Source organism: Drosophila yakuba, chromosome 3R, assembly GCF_016746365.2.
Source record: "Drosophila yakuba strain Tai18E2 chromosome 3R, Prin_Dyak_Tai18E2_2.1, whole genome shotgun sequence".
NCBI lineage: Eukaryota > Metazoa > Arthropoda > Insecta > Diptera > Drosophilidae > Drosophila > Drosophila yakuba.
Window position 1 is genome coordinate 3,035,857 of NC_052530.2, and position 16,933 is coordinate 3,052,789.

Sequence of the window (16,933 nt, forward strand, 5' to 3'; positions counted from 1 at the left end):
CTGTCCGTAAAAACGCTGTGATCTCGGGATTAAGCATGGCAATTTTGGTTACTCCAACGCAGTGCAAGTCTTTTTCAGATAACTGGAACGCCCACTCTAAGACACACAAGTCGACTAAAACTGTCAAACTTTAAAAAATTTGTTTACCCCTATTTTAATTTTAATTATTTGTCGCCCAAAACTGTCGCGACATTTTAAATTTTATTTTTTTTATTATCTTATCACTAGCTATGTAACAGCTATCTAAAAGACGAGCGTTCTCGCTTGTTCACTTTTAAAATCGACCAAGCCATGATAAAAGATAAATCAATTCGTTTTTATGGTGATACTTTATTAGAAAAATATTGCTCTTTTCCCATGTATAACATTACCATTCATGTAGTAACCAATATCAGAAAACATTCAACAAGTTGCTAAGCGTATTTACTAGATGATAGAGCCTGAAAACTACTAATTGATTTATATTAAATTAGCTTGGTAATTGATAAATATAATACCTAACCGAAGTAAATTATTTAAGGGGTAGGCTAATATTATATACGTAATACGTAACCGAAGTAAATTATTTAAGGGGTAGGCTAATATTACTAATATACTTTTTTTGCTAATCAATTAGTAATAATCAATAAGGTTAAGGTAAATATTGTGTAACTACTCTTATGTCTTTTCATGTAATTCTCTCCAGGTGTTTACAACACAATCACTTAATGTGGAACCACAGGCCTTTAAAAGGATTTGCTTTAATAAAGACTGCATAATACTGGACTTTTCCCATTTTCCCAAGGTGTGCTCCACATCTGACTTACTTGCTTTAAAGACTACTAATTATGGCTGCTCTGAAGCTTACCTCAGACTCAAATAAACTAGGCCATAAAATTTAAGGTGCAATGAAATATATATATATGGGTTTTGGGTTTTGTTGGCGAGCGTAAATATCCATTTAAAATAGTTTGCTCGAATATTCTATTCCATAGCATAAAGCTTAAGGGTTGCCTACTTAGTAAGATACTTTTGTTTTCAAAAGCGCAAGGCTTTCTCTTTTTTGAGCACTCCAATAAAGTACTAACATGTGCGAAAATTCTATTACTATCTTGATTCTTCCCCTTAAAAACCGTAGCCTTACAGTAAACCTTAACTCTTAACTTAAGCAGGCTAAAGGTATATTTTATAGACTATAGTTTAGAAGTCACTGCACCACCAAAGTGAACCAACGCTGCTCTATCTTAACTTTGAACATCTGCTTCTTCACCTTAACATCTAGTTTATTATCATAAAGACTTCAATCCTGGGTTATAGAAATGCTTCTATATCTCAAGTCCAATCACACGGCTAATTTTTTAATGCACACTTTCTGAAAGCTGTTCACATAGGTGGGCCATCTTCGATTATCTTGGTCGTCCAAATGCCGGGCATTAGTTGAGGAGGTAGATTCGATTGCGGCGTGTTAAGTTTTAAAATGGTGCTGTTCGAGTGGATGGTCTTCGAGGTGGGCGTGTAGGCCTTGTTGTCCATGCTGTGAACTGTGAACTGTGAGGTCATGTTCTGGGTTCCCTGTGCAGCAGGCGAGGAAGGCCTTAAGATGGGATGTGTCCTTGGACTGCTGATCAGAGACGTGCACAGGCCACCGAGAATGGCCAGAGAGGCAAAGGCCGTCTGGGGAATGAGCTGGCCGAAGACCACTGTGGATCCAATAAAGGGCGCTCCCAGCAGCCAGAAGCGGGCCCAGCAAATTGTGGAGAAGGAAGTGATCTTTTTTTTGTCATCTGAAACCAGCTCCACCGTGCAGGTTGTCAGTATACTGAGCGTAGTGGAAATGGCCATCTTGGAGACCATGGCCGAGCACATCAGCAGGGCTACATTCGGATCCAGTCCAATTACGCTGGGCTTCGGAACCAGCCAGCCGCAATAGGCAATGCAGCCTGCCACGATGTTGAAGAGTCCTGTCCACAGCCACTTGCGGGTGGTCTTAAGAATCAGGAAGAGCCCGAAAAAAGTGCCTATCATCTCGCTAAAGCCCGCGAAGAAGGTGTTTATGTAAAGGTGGTCGCGACTGAAGGAGCGGATATTGAGCAGCATGCCGTAGTAGACCACAATGTATAGCGACCAGGCCAGGTGCACACACACAATGTGTCTCACCGCTCGTTCTCCTTTCCAAATGGACCACCACCCACTCGGCGGAGGAGCGTCCATGGCGGTCTGTGCCTGCAGGTCCAGCTGCTGGTCTATGTCGTGCGGCAGGTTGTAGCCCGTCCCATTTACCTCCACGCACTCCAGCAAGATCTTCTTGGCGTCCTGAGTGCGTCCGCGGGCGATCAGCCATCGCGGCGAGTCGGGAATCCACCTGCAAAAAGGATCCAAGATGAAGGTGTCAGTACGGGCCACAATATGTTGAGTGTACATACTACATGTACACTGATGTACATGATGAATGGAACTGCCATGTGTTCCACTTATTGTCTTTTTTTTGCTGCCAACAAGCCGCATAAAGCATAAAGCTCACACTTTTAAAAAAAGTTTTGATATCTTTTAATTTTTATTAGTCTTAAAAATGTATATCGATACATCGACATATTGCCAAAAACTGCCATTTGGAAAATGTTTTAATATTTTCCCACATTTTAAATAGTCTTGTAAATTTCTCTCGATTTGGTAAAAATTTTTTTTTGTTACGCCCACTCTAACGCCCACAAGCCGCCAAATACTGTTAGCGTGGAAATTTCTCCTTTAACTTCCACAGGTGAGTAACAGGTATCATATAGTCGGGGAACTCGACTATAGCATTCTATCTTGTTTCTATTTATTTTTAGTCTTTCTCGACGTTCACACGGACGGTAAGGCGGAAATGGTCAGATCGACTCGACTATTGATCCTGATTAGGAATATATGTTATATGGTCGTAAACGCTTCCTTCTGCTTTTTACATACTTTTCAACGAATCTAGTATACCCTTTTACTGTACGAGTAACGGGTATATATACACATACAAAACATTTCTTTTGGCACATGGAAAAATTGAATATGTACCAAAATAACAGAATTGTGGGCGTAAAAGTGGACGGGACCATCTATGGCATTACGGCTATGGTCAGATCGACTCGGCTAGTAGTCCTACCTTCATGGCAGAAGGTAATACGTTACTTATACGTTTGATTACTTACTGCCACAGATAAATTAGTATCACAGTTGGCCACGAGATGGCCATGTAGAGGTGGGACCAGCTGGACCAAAAGCTGGCTACTCCGGGCAACATCATTACCCCTATAGACCAGAACTGCTCAAACAGCGTGGAGACGCACGTTCGGTACTTTCCCCCTGTTATGTCGGCCACTGTAAAGAGAAAACAATTTAAAATCCATTAGACTTACCACTTATAGGTAAACCAAGTCATGCCACTTACTGATTTGGCCTCCGGCCGTGTACATCTGGGCACAGCATACGGCGGAGAGACACCGGAAGAACACATGTAGCTCGTAGGAGGCCACGTGCCCCGTGAGGTTACCACAAAATATCTGTGTGATCATGCCGAAGAGCATCACATTTCGGGGGCTAAAACTAAATGTGGAAAAGAGAAATATTGAAACACAAATTTTGATTTTAATTATTACGAGTATCTTTTTATATAATTTTTGTAGTTTATATAATATAAAGCCTTTTAGTTCGAAATGCTCTCCATCAGAGAGGAGGTCTTCCCGTAATCAAGTAATAAATAGTATTAATATCCGTCACTAGTAAAGAAAAGGGTGGACTATGTTCATTAAAGAGGTAAAGGTTGATATTATCTTTTTGCAACACTGGTTTAAACAGCTCACGCACGATACGCTTGCAAATTATTGAATTTTATTATCAAAATGCGTGCCAAAGATCCAATTTTTTTAATCGAAAAATATAATTTTTGGCTCAATTGGTTCGTAAATAAGCATAAGTTTCGACTTTGGAGTCAAAATGAGCCATTAATCGTAACGTAACTGTGAATGGTTAGCGCTTCCGTGTGAGGATCCAACTTTATATTGCCCAAAATGCAACAGCTTGACTTGCATGACTTCTTGTTGCAACAAGACAGTGTCAGCCACACAGCACGCGTAACAATGGACTTATTGAGAGGAGATTTCGGTAAACCTTTTATTTCAAGTTCGGGATTGGTCAATTGGCCGCCAAGATCGTTTGACTTAACGCTTTATGACTATTTTTCGTAGGGCTATGCTAATGCTCATGTCTTTACAGACAAACCCAGTACATTTATACTGCCGAAAATTTGGAAAGAGTATGTCAAAAATTGTACTAAGCGGACGGACCATCTGAGGCGCAGTCACGGTCAAAATTCGCTTAAAATAATCTTCAAAAATTTATTAATATGGATCCTACTATCGATTCAAATAAAGATTTCATGCATTTTTCTGAATTTTAAGTTTTTTTTTTTTGATAATATTTCCTATACTATCTATCACCTATTAGAATGACTAACACTAACAGTTTTAATGCTTACTACTGTCGCATTCGACATTAGGTAATTGAACCCTTACTTACTATTTCAGCAGCTGATTAGCAAGAATGCCGCCGGTGAGCACGCCAAAGAGGTGGAAGAACTGGGTGACGGAAACGAGAATGTCCCGGGAGCAGACCAAGTCGTACTGCGTGACCACCGAGTGGTAGTCTGACTCGTGCTGGAACTCCGTACAGGGAATTACGTTGGAGTTGCGATTCAGGGGCTTCTCCCACACGCGCGGCTCCTGGTCACTGTTCTCGTAGTTGTAATAGTGATGGGCGTGCTCCTGGGCGTCCTGGTAAACGTTACAGAAGTCAATGCTGAACTCCTGGTCGTCGCTCTCCTCCTTTTGCGGATGCGAGACCTTGATCCACTGCGTTTGATTCTGGGCTTCAATTGTGTTGGGGGGCTTGCAGAAGAACTCGCCATGTCTCGGTGCTGGGGCCGTGAAAATGATGCAGGCCATGAACCAGGAGGATGGAATCTTGCACAAGAAGATCAGTAGCACCGTGCGCAGCTGCCACTTTCCCCACGGACCTGTGATCCGCCCCACCGCATCCACCTTGGTCTGCATCTTGGTGTTTGGCTTCGGGGACTTTCCCTCCAGTCGAGCGAAGGTGTCGTTGGGATAGAGCTGATACTCGTGCTGGCGCCTATGGGTACCCTCGCGATTGTGGTTGCTGCTGGTGCTGTTGTTGTTGTTCGTCTCTCCTTTGGGACCCTTGGCTTCGCACTTGGCTTTCTCGTTGGACGGGGAAGTGGGTGGTAGTGGGAGGTACTTTGGTTCAAGGTCCCCAGCTAGGGCGCCGAAGTGGGGCGACCTACTGGCTGATATGTACGAGGAACTGTGGACTTGAGGGGGCAATGGCGCGCCGTCGCTTAGGGGCAGTAAAGGGTATTCCGCCTGCGTAGGAAAATATAATAGGATATAGATATTAATTCGAATTTTTTTGGCTAAGACCAACTAACAATGACTAAGTTGCGTTGAAATTAGAATACCCAAAACAGTTTTTTTAAATAAATTTTGCTATTCATTTTCAAATTCAAATTATAATGGTTTAAAATTATGTTTCAAATTATTATGGTTTCCAAGTATAAGTTGGTTTAATAAATGCATTCCGAATGTGTTCTCGTTGTGTCGCCATTTCATTAATATTCTTTTGCATCATATGCCAGACTTAAGTAATTTAAGTTCAGCATTTGCTGGGCCTATGTTTTTGGCTCCCACAAAATGCCCACACACATTTTTCCACTGGACTGCAGTTGGGAATTTAATGAACATAATTGCAGCGGGATTGCTATGGAATTATATATCGGAGTGCTCTTCTTGTTCTTTAGATGGATCTAATTAAATTCCATTGTTTATATTTATTTAGTTCCTTCCTACAGGCATTTTTCAATTAGTTGCATACCGTTCTATGGTACGATTTCTTGTTCATTTCAAATTTAACCAAAATATAAAAAATAGAGAATAGAGAACAATAGAGAACGCTATAGTCTAGTTCCCCGACTATCAGTTACCCGTCACTCAGCTTGAGAAAGTGCGAACAAGAAATTACACATTTTTCTCGGCTATTGATCCTGATCAAGAATATGTAGAACTTTTATACTCCGTCGGGGAACTCTGGTCGGAATCGCCTAATTCTGCCTGTTACATGTACTTTTCAACGAATCTAGTATACGGGTATGAAAAGTCTTAAGGAACAACAAGGACCGTTTTTAACGGAAGCTGAACTTAGCTTTTAAATTATCCAACAAGATATTTTATTTATTTTATTTTATTTTAATTTTTAGAGCAAATTTATTTAAAGCCGTTGGCATAATATATTTTTAACCATTATTCTTTTAAATTAGTCTTCCCTTATTAAATGCCATCATGTATCGTATTTTGCCAGGCCAGAAAAAAAAACAGACCAAAGGAAAGTACATTCTCTCTAACCATTTTACTTTTCAATTAGTGTTGAGTTTTTTGGATGACAAATATCATCCAGACCATAAAAATGTTCTCAACGAATCCCACCTAAACAACCCAACTGGGTATGTTATTCAAATGGTCTTTCTCAACAATTGCAAAATGTTCATTCTCAACTATTGCAAACAATACGTGGGTTTTTTGGTTTGTCGCCCATCTTTTTACCGTCCGTGTTTGTCGTCATATAGTTTTGTTTTCGCGAGTTGTCATCCTTAAAAAAACCTTTTATATTCATGGACCGTACCAAAGAAAGTTTAAATATCGAAAGACAGAAGGGTCCTCAAGCGTTCATTAAAAACTGTGATCTTCAGATGGAAAAGCCGAGGCAGGCAAGGAAAGGATTATGCATAATGCATATACATTCGAGTTTACAAAACAACAGCCTTCGACAGCCGTTCCTAAAAATCTGAAGAATTCGATGGACTCCACACCGACGTATGTCTAGTTTTATGCGACAATTAAATGAATTAATTTTGTATCTTTATTTTTTTTCTCTTTCGGTTAATTTTTGTTTTTTGACTGCCAGCAGCTGGGCAAATACCGCTAAGGTCAATGCCGATTGTTTAAGGCTCATATTTTTATCAGTATTGGCAAACTCAATTTTAAGCGTCACGTGACTAATGGTTCATTAAAGTCGCTTCCAAGGTAATTGCTAAAATTTTTAAGCTTTTCAGCGCATTATTGGATAGAATTGGTCAGCGATTGCATATCATTAACATCGTTTTGAAAGAGCCCTTAGTTTTACACAGTACGCAATAAAAACATCATTCATATTCAGAGACCGGTGTCATAAAATCGATTTATAAATAAGAAAGAAAATCCAGCGATAATTTCTTCACAAGCCCCCACCGCTGTGCACAGAAAGAATTTCCGCCTGGTCCTTGCAAGATGACTGATGGAACGCACAAAGTTCTCCCAAATTGCCCTATCAGACATAATTAAGGATATTTCCCGCAGCCACCAGAAATCTGCTTCGTACTGCACAATTTGTTGCCCACAACGTATCCCAATTTTCTACTAGATGAGGAGCACTTAGGTGCCCAACTAGTCGGCAAATTGTTTTTTTTTCAGTCCAATCTTATTTTATCTCCTGGAGGGATTACCACCTCCTGAATATTATAATAGCTTATTTATTGCAATTCCCCATTAAATTGAAAACGCTGCCCGCCAAAATGGGTATTCTGGCGTATAAATATACTTGTATGAAATACATATGAGAGTGGTGAGGGGATACATATTTTCTTTGCCAGAAAGGACATTTTGTAATTAAAACAAAAACGAGGGCTCGTTTGGCTTTGATTCTGGAAAGATGAGTTTCCTTTTCTCGGAAATATAAGTTAAGTTAACTTATAATTAGTTAAGTTTTCTGGTTATTGCGATAACAAGTTGGTAGAGCATTTCAACGTGAATCGAGATATGATAAGGATTGTTAAGTTACAAAGGCATCAAGTGAAGCTTTCTTTACCATTAGTTGCTTCCCTTGACCAATAATTACTAAATTGCCTGCCCTAAGAATTTTCAGGAAACAGATGTCATAATGACACCAAGTCTTCCGAGAAAGGATTATAACCTAATCAATCCGTTTTCCGAATTTTTGCTAAGCGAAAAATACTGAACTCACATAATTAGTTCTAAGCCAAAAGGTTGACAGCTCAAAATTTGTTACATAAATGTTATGAAAACGCAGCTCTCCGCCGTAAAAAATGTGTAACTTAATGTCCCGAAAATAGATGCTCAATTAATAGAAATGGCTAGTCCCATTATCTTCAGGCATGAAGACATGCAAAGGAGCTTCAGGGTTGTGAACTGTCAAACTTGTTGCGGCTATTGGGGCTATTGAAGCCTATATGACCTTTTCGAGTTAGCGGTGTCACAACATTGTGACCAGACGCAGACCCAGACAAAAACTGGAATAAATATTTGACGAGTTTTGCTGGCCCCGCAGACTGCGCCAGTATCCAGAATGGGCCAAAACCTATAGAATACAGAACCCAGGCCACGGCATCCCTATCTTTCCCCTGCAAGGTACGCCTTCCATGGCGAACTATCGAAACCATTTGGCGCAGCGTGGCGTATGCGTTATGTATTGCATATTGTTTTTATGCCAACATCCCAGGCGTGGGCATTTTTTCTAATGGCATATTGAAGGATTAAAGGAGCTCCTAAAGCCACTAGCCAACTGGGGGAGTGTGTATCCAACAAAGTTTTATCACCCACCCTTTGATAATCGGCTTAATTGCTTCGTTTATTGCTGGTCCATAAACTGTTGTAATGTTATTTAAGTTAGCGTCGCCTTCTGTTTAATCAAGTGCTTTCTAACTTCATTCATTGCCGAACAATAGTAAGTCCAAAAGGTTTAAAGTGAGTCAATAATAGACGATAACTTCAAGGAGACAAATATGACACTATAATTTTTTGGGAAATATAAAACTCCAAGAATCTAAAAGTAAATAAAATTCTTCCTGCTCAAGACCTTGATCCTGTTTCCAGCTCACCAATTTCTGGCCACGATTTATGACTTGCTTCCTTTTCACTTTTGTCTCCGTTTTATGGGTACCAGCAATTGAATTTGACAACTCTTCCACTGAATGCATGTGGGCCGGGTCGTCTTCCTTTGAAATTCTGTCTTCCTTGGCTGTGGGATAAATGACGAATCCCATACACAAGATCCCTGGAATTGTAGGCTTTTGCCCCTGATTCACTGGAATTTGTCACATTCTTGGAATGCTTAGATGAAGGATACGAATACATGTTGTGAGGGGTTGATTCCATTTTCTACTTCCTCCTCCATTCCATCAATATTTCTATTGCTATGAAAGCTTTCCATTGTTTTACGACGCATCTCAGTTCAGATTTGTGTGGATGACTTGGTGACAGGGAAAAGTAGAATATGACAGACGAATAAACAGCATTCAGCGTTTAAAGTGTTCTTTCGGATGGACTTTCATACGAATGAAAAATTGGTGTGTTAAATTATTCACAATGGTACTGTGTTTTGTTTGAACATTTTTTGATTGGATACAAAACTCATAAAGTGAGGGGCAATATTGCAAGGCAGGGCAACCTTAAACTTAAAATCGAAAACGGGAATGAGGCGTAGGTGGCTATAGAAAAGACGAAAACTGCTTGGCCACTTAAGATTAAGATTAAGATTAAATTTTCACCTTGCATGACAAAATGCATTCACAATTAAAGTTTAGCGATAGCCAAACGAGCGGAATAATAAGCCTATATTATACCCCGTTTTTGAGGTATATTTTGCAGAACTCCAATATTATCTATTACTATCTAGTAGAAATGTATGCTACATAATGTAAAAACATATATATATGTATATGTATACGTTTTCTTTTCATTTTTAGCACTTGAACAAAATTCCATCCAACTGAGAATTAGTATTCTTTTCACACTCGTTAGAGCCCCACTCATCAGGACAGCCCCCATCAAACCCGCCCCGTGAGTGATGCTATTTCCTTAGTGTATTTACGCAACTGTCTATTGTTTTGGGTACTCATCTGGTTTCCGTTGCTGTGTTTTCCCCATATTGGGAGTAATTGCGTTGAGTACTGTTCTGCAATTACACAAACAACACACAGGAAATCGTACAGAAAAGTAAAGGACTCTGAATTTTTAGGTGGTCTCAAACAATCCAGACAAAGAAAAATATATGCAAAAGGTGGGATAATACCTATGAGCCCTCGAAATAATGATGCGACCTACAATACTACTGATTATTGAGAATTTCGAATAACAAAAAAAACTTAGAAAAATGAACCAAGTGCCGGAAGAATTGTGCGACTAAAAGTAAATGTTTTGGAGATGAAAGTGAAAATCAATTATTTCATCCCTGGGCGCCTGAAAAGTTTATGAGCAGCCCTTGTCTTATGACACTTTTCGGCCAGCTGCCCCTTGTTTTAAGGCGTTCAGTGCCCTTGCACTGAATCTAAGAACCTTAGCTTTCCAAACTCACCTCAGGCCCATTTATTGGGTTCGCCATGGAAATGAGGCGAACTTCATAGGTCCTCGACTGTCGACAAATCTTCACCTTAATTTTACGATTACTCTGGCATGCTGTGTCTCTACATCAGGAGTTTTATTCGGACAACGAGGACACTGGTGAATTTATTTTTATTATTTTTTGTCTTATTTTATCAGCAGACAAAACCAGTTGCATGTATGTAAAATTACATTTCTAATTGATATGTAGAAAGTTCATTAGCTAGGAGATCAGAGAGATAAAATGCAAATAAGGTATCTCTCAGCTCGATGGAAATTGGTTTGCTTACATGCGGGATTTCAAACGATTGAGCAAGTTAAGCCAAACGCATCTGGGATGGGAAAATGTGTCTAATTGAGACATGCGCCTTTGTATTCGACCTTATAAAACGAATTGAAAATTCTGCTGATTGCCGCAGCTAAACTCGCGTGTCTGCCTGGAAGAAATAACCTGGCTAATAACCTGAAATAAGTATGGCTAATTGGAAAGGTTTAGAACTCAAGTTGGGCGTGGGGTCACATAAAAATTATTCAAACAAACAACAGCACCAGTCTGGTTGAATAAAGAGGCTCCAGCTTGCTAACGGACAGATTATGATATGACAAAGTTTTCTTTCCTTAAGAAAATAAAAAACAGTTTGATTTCATGATTCAAATCAACCACAATGTAGCATGCTAAGGCGAAATAAATAAATTTATCAACTACACTCCTGTAATAATATCTTGGTATTATTTTTCTGACACGAGTAGCGTATTGTATGGAAAGTAAAATAAGAAGTACAAAATGTACATAATCTGGGCAGAATGTGAAATACACGTCTCTGACTTTCAGGTTTATCGGCATTCACATGCTAAACAGTGCCGTATTCAGCTTCTTCTTCTTCTTTCCCAAAGTCAGCACGCACGTGTGGCAGACTCACTAATGAGTAGAGTCCCCGGCGAAAGCCACTTGGAGGCCCACGAGAACGTTAAGATTGAAAACTTAACTTCCACAAGCCAGACTGCCTTGAGTCGCCGGTGGCTGATTTTAATTAAAGTCCTGCCACTGAAATCGCCAGGGGAGCAGCTCCCATAAATGTGAAATATCTGCTGATGACGACAAAAAGATGTCTTTTTCAGCAAAAACAAAGCGCCTCGAAGGCAAACATTCGCAGGAAATTTATTTTCTTAAGAAAGACCATCCAAAATGGCCATTTGCCTCATTTTCTTGGTGGCTTTGTATATTTTTTCCTTCACTCGCATACCCTAATACCCTTATACCCTAATATGCATATTCGCACTCAAAGGAATCGTCAGTGTTTTTTTATCGGAGTGCTCCGATAATTAAATGAACTTCGCCTACAGTTTTAGTCCAGGCAGACAAATTAGACAGGATGTGTGGGTTTTGAAGTTTGGGTTTCAAACTATCGAAAGAAGGTTAAGTCTAGAGGCATATGTATATTATTTAATACGCAGACTTAAGTGTTTCAAATACATGACGTTATCAAATTGTGACCTTAATAAAAAGGAACTAAAAGTTTTTGAGATTATAGTTGTATATCACCCAAAAAAAAGAAAACCTATTTTACGAGCTAGCGAGTTTTAAAGTTCAAGAATGAAAAAGCTACTATAGTAGAAGAATATCCATGAAGAAGTCCCATGGTGCTTTTTTCCGTCCGCTACAAATTATCCTACCCTAACTAAAGGCCCGGCCCCTCGCTGTCACACGCATAATTTGCTCTAGGATATCTGGTTGCGGCAGAGGGTTAATTATAAGCATAAAATTACGCATGCATATGCTGCCAGAACGCCTAGCAAAGCCCACTCGACTGCTTGGGAGCATGTACCGTAGTTTCATCCTCATCATCGTCCTCATCTTCATCTTCATCGTCTTCGTCTTCGTCGTCGTCGTCGCCATCCTCATAGGCATCTCCTTTGGCACTGCTCGTCTTTTGGGCATTGGCCTCATCGCTGCCCGTTGCCAACTTCTTACTGCTCGCACTGCTGATTCCGCTGGAGGAGTCGTTCGAGTAAAGTCCGCTAACTAGGACATGACCATAGCCACTATTGTGGCCACTGGTGGACTTTCCATTACCCGTTATTGCACTGCTGCCAATGTTTGTGAGCATAATGGGCCTGAAACCGGTGAAATGTGCGAGGGGTTGCTCGCGTTGTTTTGACAAATCTTAGATCATTGAATCCAATTTGTTCACTTCTTTACACACTTTATTGGTTAGATCCGCTTTAAGTTTGTATTATTCGGTTAATTTATACCGATTTTTTATCAAATAGGATTCAGCTTATTTATAAGTTGGTACTATAAGTAGGTATTTATAAGTAGGTACATGATAAGTGGGTTTTCATTTTAGTCGAATGATACGATTTTAGTAATTAATTTAAAATCTATTTTGATTGTTTGATAAACTTAATAAAATCCAAAGTAATAGCTCTAACAAGTCTCGGCCCGCTCGAGAAATGCAAATATGCGAATATTGTTTGTACGAATATAAAAAACTGTGTCCGCGATACAAATTGAGGCGATTGGTGCTGGCGTTCGCCCAACGCGCAACTGATTTGCTGAAATGCGGTGGAAAGCTCCTCCGACTGGAGTTCGTTTTTCCCAGCCACGAAGTGAAAGTGAAAACGAAAGCAGAAGCAGAAGCTTTCTCTGATGCCTTCTCGTTCCCGAGCAGGAATTTAGTGGAATCGGTCACGTGTTGCCCAATTTTACTTTCGTTGTCCTTGGGCCACAGGCCACAGGCACAATGGATCCGGACGAAACTGGAGCCAGAGCTTTGGCTACAGGGTGCCACTGAGCCGATTTAGCCAAGAAGCTGCCGCTAAAGGACTCTCCTCTCGTGAACAGGGCTCTCCGGAAGGCGAAGCCGAATGTGCCTCTTATATATATACATACATTTTGGTTAGCGCAATTGGAAGGCAATAAACGCTCGGAAAATTAAATATAAATATTCCACCAATTGACTTTATTAATTGGAGTCCTGACAATAATAGGATAAGCAAAAGTGCTGACGCACGTGACACTGCGTGCTTTTCACTATCCCCACTGTTTTTTCCATAAAAATTGTAATAAAAGCATAAAATAAAATAAAATATAAAATAAACTTGTTAAATGGGGATAAATTAAACATACCCGTTACTCGTAGAGTAAAAGGGTATACTAGATTCGTTGAAAAGTATGTAACAGACAGAAGGAAGCGTTTCCGACCATATGAAGAATATATATTCTTGATCAGGATCAATAGCCGAGTCGATCTGGCCATGTCCGTCTGTCTGTCCGTCCGTATAAACGCTGAGATCTCAGAAACTACTAAAGCTAGAAGGTTGAGATTAAGCACACAGACTCCAGAGACATAGACGCAGCGCAAGTTTGTCGATTCATCTTGCCACGCCCACTCTAACGCCCACACTTTTGAAAAATGTTTTAATATTTTTTCATTTTTGTATTGGTCTTGTAGATTTCTATCGATTTGCAAAAAAACTTTTTGCCACGCCCACTCTAACGCCCACAAACCGTCAAACCGTCCACTAGCTGAGTAACGGGTATCTCTTGTTTCTAATTTAAAACTGTTATGATAACCGTATAACTATATTTTCCCATCCTATTAGTATTTTCTATTAGTAAGCTGTTGCTAGCCAAGTACAGAGCTGTGAAATCGTTTACAGCTCTTACAATGGGACATGAAGAGGCTGCGATTGGTAGCAGTAGCATAAATAGTTGGTGTAATACACAAGTGAGCTAAATGTTGGCTTGTTTGCTTACAAAAAAATTTGGCATAAACAATGGATTGTTGGAAGGGGATTCTTGGAGGCAGGGGATGCACTCAGCACGCGTGTACCTTCATTTTAAGAAAGCATGCGATTGGCACGAGCAGCAAACAAATTAGCCAGAAAGTTCCCTTTTGTCGCGGGGATATTGCGTTTATTTCGCCTACGCCGTGTGGCACGAAGAACATTGGCAATTCGAAAAGTTTTGGGGAGATAAGGTATAAATATAATGAGCATGCTGCGGTTTTCTGACTATTATCTTGCCAGCGGCATATGCTTCAAAAATATAATGATAATATACATATTACTATAATAAATTGTATATTATTATTATATTAACATATTATTATAACAATTGAAAATTATAGGCGAGTTTTCTGTACGTTCATTAGTATGTTTATATTTATATACTTTCAATAGGAATTCTCAGAAACTTAAAAAAAAAAATAGATAAACAAATTATTATTCAGTTAAGATATTAAAATAAGGTATTAAGTGATATTACAAAAATTTAAATTTAAATTTAATGGTATTGAATTTGTTGAAACCTTGCCTACATTTCATGTCTTACGGCCACTTGAATTTAGTTGTTCAAACCACATATATACAATGATTAGTTTAGATTAGGTGTACTTCTCATAAATCACCTGAACGTTAAGCATAACGATTTTTATCTCAAGCCGATCAGTGAGAGGACTTTTGCGAGTGCCATCCTCCGATTTCGATACAGATCCCTCCATGGAACTGGATGTGTTCCCATTGGACCCCATTAAACTAGCATCGGGATGGATAAAGCTCATTTTAGCATTTTTATGGCATCTGGTAATTTAAAATGAACTATTCAGCTGCGATCTCATGCTTCTACGTCGATTTAGTTGTGCAATTCTTTTTTATATAATCACGGCACCGACGAACAATGGCTCTTAATAAATCAAATCGACCAAGTTCTCGACTTTTTTGGCGGGCAAACAATTGGGAATTGGAAAATCCCAAGTGCTGATTTTAATGGACTTTTATCCAAGTGGATAAAACGGTAAAACCCAACGGGTCGACTACGATGCGACCCGATTCAATAGATCAGACCGAGAAGAGCTCTCGCAGTTGCAGAATGTGTAGGTGGCAAGGGCCAGGTTGGAACTACGAAAGAATTCGCAGCGCAGAATCTGCTGGGTTAGCTCGGATTCCGCTCAAACAGGAAGAAGAGGAGCGCCGCGAGGGTATCTATTAATAGTCGGTGTGGTGTTCAAGTGGCAGTACTCGCGTCGATTCTCTGGCAACTGCACTGGGTGTCCCCAACCTGTGAGATATGTTTCCTGGCTCTCACCAAAGTCAAGTTCAAGTTTATCAGGGCGCCGAGAGTGGCGACAAAATGAGTTCACTGCTACATACACATCGTGCTACGCACGAAATCTTGTACCATTGTACACTTGCCAATGAGCGAGGCGGCCAAAAGTCTTCGTTCTACGCGTCACGAAGCAATTCATTTTGCTTTCGCCTTCGCTTGCAGGTGTATTTGCTTAAGTGTTATTTTTTATTTCCTTTCCATATCATTGTCATATTATTTGCTTAATTGTTGTCTTACTTATTTTTATACCCGTTACTCGTAGAGTAAAAGGGTATACTAGATTCGTTGAAAAGTATGTAACAGGCAGAAGGAAGCGTTTCCGACCATATAAAGTATATATATTCTTGATCAGGATCAATAGCCGAGTCGATCTGGCCATGTCCGTCTGTCCGTCCGTCTGTCCGTCCGTCCGTCCTGTCCGATTGCAAAAAACTTTTGCCACCCACTAACGCCCACCCGCCCAAGCTCACGCCCACTTTTGAAATGTTTTTTTTTTTTTTTTTTTTTTTTTTTTTTTTTTAATTGTATTTTTTTTTTTTTTTTTTTTTTTTTTTTTTTTATCTATTGCATTTGGCCACGACTCAAGAGAAACGCTGTTATCGTGTCGACCGATATAGCCCGTACTTAGATAAAATACTAGATTGATATGTAACAGAAAAGCGTTCCGACATATAAATATATATCTTGATCAGGATGTCTGTCCGTCCGTATGAACGTCGAGATCTCAGGAACTACTAAAGCTAGAGAGTTGAGATTAAGCACACAAACTCCAGGGACATAGAAGCAGCGCAAGTTTGTTGATTCATGTTGACCACTCTGACACCCACAAACCGCCCAAAGCTGCCACGCCCACACTTTTGAAAAATGTTTTGAAATTTTTTCACTTTTGTATTGGTCTTGTGAATTTCTATCGATTTGCCAAGAAAAGTTCTGCCACGCCCACTATAACGCCTACAAACCGCCAAAAACTGTGTTTAAGACTCTCCTTTTCCCTTCCACTAGCTGAGTAACGGGTATCAGATAGTCGGGGAACTCGACTATAGCGTTCTCTCTTGTTGTTTTTAGCAACCGAAACAGAAGTCCGGACACGGGGGCTATCAAGCTGTAAGCTGATCTGACAAGGATATACTTAGGGTTCAATATAAATTTTACGAGTAAAGAATACTTCAAGAATACTACGTGGCGGGCCGTAAACAAGCGAAATTGGCTTTCTCATGTATACTATCGTAAAACCATACCCTATATATTCAATATACATACATATGTAAGTGTGGCACTTTTCTTGCATGTCCATGTCCATTTTCTTGTTTCTCCATGTCCGCACAATTTTCTCACGAAAACCTTCGCAACCTGTTGGAATTCTTATTTGCAT

General features: G+C 39.8%; 1 protein-coding gene across 2 annotated transcripts; it reads right to left on the reverse strand.

Moving 5' to 3' along the window:
- Positions 1-310: 310 nt before the first annotated feature.
- LOC6535322 (solute carrier family 22 member 3) lies at positions 311-15,358 on the reverse strand. 2 transcript variants are annotated; one of them, XM_015191579.3, is made up of 5 exons: positions 14,864-15,358; positions 4,525-5,387; positions 3,398-3,552; positions 3,159-3,327; positions 311-2,341 (listed from the first exon to the last, which is right to left on the reverse strand). In XM_015191579.3, exons 1-5 carry the CDS (start codon positions 15,014-15,016, stop codon positions 1,363-1,365), a joined length of 2,319 nt encoding a protein of 772 aa, XP_015047065.1. In that variant the 5' UTR covers positions 15,017-15,358; the 3' UTR covers positions 311-1,362. The 2 variants fall into 2 exon arrangements, with proteins under 2 accessions (XP_015047065.1, XP_002095978.2); XM_002095942.4 differs by lacking the exon at positions 14,864-15,358 and adding an exon at positions 12,278-13,002.
- Positions 15,359-16,933: the final 1,575 nt, after the last annotated feature.